General features: G+C 38.8%; 1 protein-coding gene across 6 annotated transcripts in view; it reads left to right on the forward strand.

The window, feature by feature from the left end:
- Positions 1-3,586, forward strand: part of GTF2E1 (general transcription factor IIE subunit 1) — a 37,219-nt gene extending 33,633 nt beyond the window's left edge. For 5 of the 6 annotated variants that reach the window (XM_029939401.1, XM_029939403.1, XM_029939404.1 and 2 more), the window contains one exon: positions 1,873-3,586. In XM_029939401.1, coding sequence (XP_029795261.1) covers positions 1,873-2,297 — 425 coding nt within the window. In that variant the 3' untranslated portion in view covers positions 2,298-3,586. The remainder of the gene's footprint in view (positions 1-1,872) is intronic. The other variant, XR_003908671.1, reaches the window with a different exon arrangement.
- Positions 3,587-6,000: the final 2,414 nt, after the last annotated feature.

Here is a 6,000-nt window from a genome sequence, read left to right on the forward strand (position 1 = left end):
TTTGAATCAGAGTTAGGTTCCAAAGAATATTTTTAATCCTCGTATGTTTTATTATTTAAAATTTTTTTAATGTTTATTTTATTTTTGAGAGAGAGAGAGAGAAAGAGAGAGAGAGCAAGCGAGCATGTGACCAGGGCAGGGACAGAGAGCGTGGGAAACACAGAATCCAAAGCAGGCTCTAGTGTGTCTGAGCTGTCAGCACAGAGCCCAGTGTCGGGTTTGATCCCACAAACTGTGAGATCATGACCTGATCTGAAGTCAGACACTTAATCAACTGAGCTACCCAAGTGCCCCACCTTTTAAAAAAATTTTTAATGTTTATTTATTTATTTTTAAAGAGAAAGAGTGCACACACAAACAGGAGAAGGGGCAGAGAGAGAGGAGAGAGAAAATCCCAAGTGGGCTCTGCAACGTGGGGCTCAATCCCAACTGTGAGATCACCACCATAACCAAAATCAACAATTGGATACCCAACCAACTGAGCCACCCAGGCATCCCTAATTCTTTTATATTTTTTTAATGGTAGTATACTTGGTACTCAGAATACAGAATACAAATTTTTCTTTAATTTTTTGTTTGTGATTTTTCAGGCATGATGTGTACACAGAGTGATAGGAGGTGTGTGGGGAGAGAAGCTTTGTTCCTGATACTAGATTCCTTTTTATAAAGAGTTCAAAGTACCCTTAGTTTGTTTCAGGAAAATAAAGCTGCATTTATTTGCTCATTCATCAAATATTAATTCAGTGCCTAATAAGTGATAGGCCCTATTTGGGGTTCATGGAATATCTCATTGAATAAAAAAAATAAGTATCTGCTTGTGGGGAACCTACATCCTGGAAAAGGAGGTGACAAAGACAATAGACCTAAATTACTATGTTGGAAAATAAGTGCTATGGGGAAAAGAAGAGAGCATTAGGAGTATAGGACGGGCTGAATTAGAAGAAGGCAACATTTGAGGGGCGCCTGGGTGGCTCAGTCGGTTAAGCGTCTGACCTTGGCTCAGGTCATCATCTCATGGTTTGTGGGTCTGAGCCCCACGTCAGACTCTGTGCTGACAACTAGGTCAGAGCCTGGGGCTTGTCTTCAGATTCTGTGTCTCCCTCTCTCTCTGACCTTCCCCTGCTCACGCTGTCTCTCTCACTCTCTCAAAAATAAATAAAACACTTAAAAAACTGAAAAAAAAAAAAAAAGAAGGCAATATTTGAATGAAACCGTAAAAGATGTGAAAGATTCAGCTATTAGATACACAGAGGAAAAATCTCCCAGGTCGGGGAAATGGGCAGTACAAAGGCCCTGAGGTAGGAGTGAGTGTGATATATGCAGGGAGTGTCACGGGGGCCGCTGCGGCTGGAGGAGAATGAGCAAAGGGAAAGAGAAAAGGTAAGTAAATGAGCAGGGACGGTTCCAGATAATGTAGGACTTTATAGACCATTGTAAAGCTTGGGCTTTTGCTTTCTAAGCAAGATGAGAAGCCATGTTTGTGATTTCCTATTTTGCCAGCTACTATACTTGGTCCTTCACAGACGTAATTACATTTGTTCTTATCTAGACATTTTTATCACTCCATTTTACTGAAGTTCAGAGACTAAAAACTTGCCCAAAGTGGTGTAGCTTGCATGTGAAAGAACCAGGATTCGAATCCAGACTATGTTACTCTTAGAACACATGCACTTAAACCATGCTACTTAAATTCCAGTTTGAGAGAAACCTTTTGAATCTCTTTAAGGACAGTTACTCACAAGCTGGAACCAGTGAAGTCTGTGTTACTTTATAATATACCATATTTAAATATTAAAATATTATATATTTTGTTAGTTATAAAAGAATGCTTTTATATTTAAAGATACTGATCTCCTGGGTTTTTCCTTCCAGGTGGCATAGATATCGACGCATTTCAGGAGCGCGAGGAAGGCCGCGCAGGGCCAGATGATAACGAGGAGGTCATGCGGGCTCTGCTCATTCATGAGAAGAAGACCCCCTCCGCTGCAGCGGGCTCGGTGGGGGCGGCTGCCCCCGTCACTGCTGCCAACGGCAGTGACTCGGAGAGCGAGACCAGTGAGTCAGACGACGACTCCCCACCTCGACCAGCAGCTGTGGCAGCGCATCATCGGGATGAGGAGGAGGAGGAGGAGGAGTTTGAGGAAGTAGCAGATGACCCCGTTGTTATGGTGGCCGGCCGACCGTTCTCCTACAGCGAAGTGAGCCAGCGACCAGAGCTAGTGGCCCAGATGACACCAGAGGAGAAGGAAGCGTACATAGCAATGGGACAACGCATGTTTGAGGACCTCTTTGAGTGAGCTCTCCTTACCTTTTCTTCCTTTCTCAAATGCTAATTTCAAAAAGAAATTCCCTACCTTTGAAGAAAAGTGTTTAAGTGGTGTTCTGCCCTTCTTGAAGTAAAGCAGCTCAAGAATAATGGGAAAGTTTGATTTTTATGCCAGAAGCTTCCCCAAAGGTAGGTTGACAATAAGCATTTTCTTCCCTGCTATTACTACAGTATTAATACCTTACTGTATTTCAAATTTATCTAATCTCTTTCCTTTCCTTTTTAAGCCCCATTTTTCTCCCCTTCTGAAATGAGTGCAGGAGATCTGTGAGGTGGTCTTCCTGTCCACCTGTAGAAGCCCACTATGATAGGTTACGCTAATTCACTGATCAGCCCCTTCGTGTTCTGACCACGCATTCCCAGCAATTCCTGATATTGCTTCCAAGAAGTTTGGCAACAGGCAAATCATTGATGAGTGACAGAAAAAAAAAAACCTTAAAACTTCTTATCGTCACACAATTGAGGATTGGAATCAATATGTAAGAGTCCGATGAAGAGGGATGGATATACCTAAATCTCATGATTAATGTATAAACCAAAATTTGTGTCTTTCGAGCTGACTTGACGTAGTCTATTGTTTTGCTTAATGCCTTTTGGTTTGGATGTTGGATAATAGAAAACAGAATGTATACTTGGTAAGCCCTTGTGAAGAAAATAGAAAAAAACATGGTATAGGACAAAGAGTTCCTGTACAAGGTTGAAGAGTGGAGAGCATTGGGAACAGTGCCTTTTAGAATTGCCTGAATTTGTGCTGATTTGGACATCCTTTATGGAAAGCTGACCAGTTCCCCTCTTTTTCCCATCTTCCACAGTGGTATAAATTTTTGAATGAGGCCATTCTAGCAGAAATCAACATACAAAACTTATTACTCCTCTCTTTTTTCCCTCTCTCAGCATCATTGAAGGCCTTCTTTGTCTCTCTTTTGGTTCTTGTCGGACATGGTATTTTAGAGTGCATCTAGTACGTTGTTAAACATTGTAACCTCAAGGAACGTAGTTTACTTTTGTCAGTGTAGCATGGTATTATTCCCTAAGGCAGAACTTTAAAAATAAAGAACATTCATGCAAGGGTCTATAGCAATTGTATTTTTTTAATAATATTTTTCCTTGCATTATAATTTTTAAATATTTATCATATTATAGTACATGTGTGAAGTTAGATTTTAGAGTATCTGAGCCTGTAATGAAGTGATGTTTCATTTACTTGGGTTGTATTAATGATTGAATATTGACAATAAATCTATTTTATACCAACTGAAATTTGTTAATTTCTAGCTCTGTAACATCTTGAAGCATAATTAAAAAGAACGCTCTTCCCATTAAAACAAGTGTTTCAGACTTTTTTCTCTCAATAGTCCTCTTCCAAATAACAGATGCAGTTGTATGTGGTCTAAATATTTTCTGGCAATAAGCTGCCTTAAGAATGACTTTTATGTATGTATCTTGTATGTATGGGCCTATTCAACTTAAAAAAATTTTTATAAACATTTTTCTTTATTATTGAGAGACAGAGACAAAGCATGAGCAGGGGAAGGGCAGAGAGAGGGGGAGACACAGAATCTGAAGGAGGCTTCAGGCTCTGAGCTGTTAGCACAGAGAATGATCCAGGACTCAAACTCATAAACTGCAAGATCATGACCTGAGCCGAAGTCGGATGCCTAATTGACCGAGCCACCCAGGCTCCCTGTATTCAACTTTTAAACATTGTTTTTAAATGTTCATACTTCTAGGAATAAGTTCATTTAAGTAAAATATTAATCAGGTTATTTATTTATTTATTACTTATTTATTTTTATTTAAGTAATTTCTATACCCAACTTGGGACTTGAACTCACAGACCCCAAGATCAAGAGTCACACACTCTTCTGACTGAGCTAGCCAGGCTCCCCTAATCAGATTTTAAAACGAAGTTATAGGTGAACTGTCAGTTCTTTATTTCAATGAATGATTGTTTCTTGCTATTTTTTCTTGACTCTGACTTGCATGTTCTACTTTTGAGAGCTACTGTTCTAGTTTTTCTTTCCTGTGATCTATCAACTTCTTAAAGAATCATATAGACTCGTTGCATATTTCTTTCCTCTCCTTTTTACAGTCTGTGTGATGCCCAAATACTACACTGTAATGGCTTTCTCCAGTCCTAATTGTGCAACGTAACAGCCATTTATTCCTCAGTCTTTGTGGCTGCTCTTCAGTATTTGATGCTCTCCATCCATCTTTCTCCTTGAAACATTTTCACTTGATATCTTAGCCATTATGCTGTCTTGGATCTCCTTACTTCATTGGCTGTTCCTTCTCAGTCTTCAGACTTTTATTTTTATCTCCACTGTATCTATGCTGTATCATTAAGCATAACTCAAGGCCTAGTTCTTTGTGTGTGTGTTTGTGTGTGTGTGTAATTTGTGTTACAAAAGAATGTCACAAGTGAAGACACAAGTATGAATAAGTATATAGTGCAGCAATGTTTGAAATAGAATATAGATACATAGATATATTAAATATGCATCGATCTGGCATTAAATCATTTTACCATGAAGTTCTGTAGCCATTAAAAACAATGTATTGATAGGCAAAGATATCCATTATGTGTTAAGTATAGAAGGATTCTGTTTTTCTACATGTGTATGTGTAAAGAAGAAAGTATCTAACATATAGTACTTTACTATGTGTCTTTATATCTGTTAACTCATTTAAACCTTTATAACAAACCTGTGAGGTAGATATTTCTATTTAAAGATATATATAATTAGAGATTCGGTTACAGTGGTCTTAATGGGTTATAGTAGAAAAGATATTTCCATTTTGTAGGGGCGCCTGGGTGGCTCAGTCAGTTAAGCCTCCGACTTAGGCTCAGGTCAGATCCCACATTCGTAGGTTCGAGCCCCGTGTCAGGCTCTGTGCTGACAGTTCAGAGCCTGGAGCCTGTTTCTGGTTCTATGTCTCCTTCTCTCTCTGCCCCTCACCCTCTCATGCTCTGTCTCTCTCTGTATCAAAAATAAATAAAACATTAAAAAAAAAAGATTTCCATTTTGTAAAAAGAATCAAGTGGACATTTAAAGAAGCTCTTGTAGAAAATATGCAGTAGAATTAAAGAAATAGGATGACAAAAGCAAACTTTTTATGTTAGACTAGGATTTTTGGGTGTGAGTTACTTTTTTAAAATCTTGGGTTTATCATTTCCTTAGAGAAATATCTCTGATTTTATGCCCGAAATTAATAGGAAAATATGATTTAATGTGTAAAATTTAGGAATTACCCCCATATTTCAATAATATACCTATGGATTCAATAGAGTTTGATATTACTTCATTGGACAGATTTATGTCTGTAGAATTGCACAATAATCTGGTGAGAGAAGCCAGGTGGTGACAGCATGACCAGAAATGGGAGCCTGCCAATTATCAGCCTCCGAAGCCCTAGTAAGGGCAGACTCACCAGCAAAGTTGGTTGGTAGATGTAGTCAGTTTCTGTTGATCTCAGGATGGCTAAAATTGTTAAACTCACAGCCTGTAATAAGGATTGACTAGGAACGCCTTGTCTCTGAGTGAGTTATTATTACTCAAGCATCAGCGGCCTGCGTGTCCCAACCTTTCACTGCCCATTAAGATTTAAATAAAGAGCACTTTTACCCTAATGTAATGGGATACTTCTTACAATATTGCTTCTCTTTTTCTGGT

This window comes from Suricata suricatta, chromosome 5 (genome assembly GCF_006229205.1).
Source record: "Suricata suricatta isolate VVHF042 chromosome 5, meerkat_22Aug2017_6uvM2_HiC, whole genome shotgun sequence".
NCBI classification, from domain to species: domain Eukaryota; kingdom Metazoa; phylum Chordata; class Mammalia; order Carnivora; family Herpestidae; genus Suricata; species Suricata suricatta.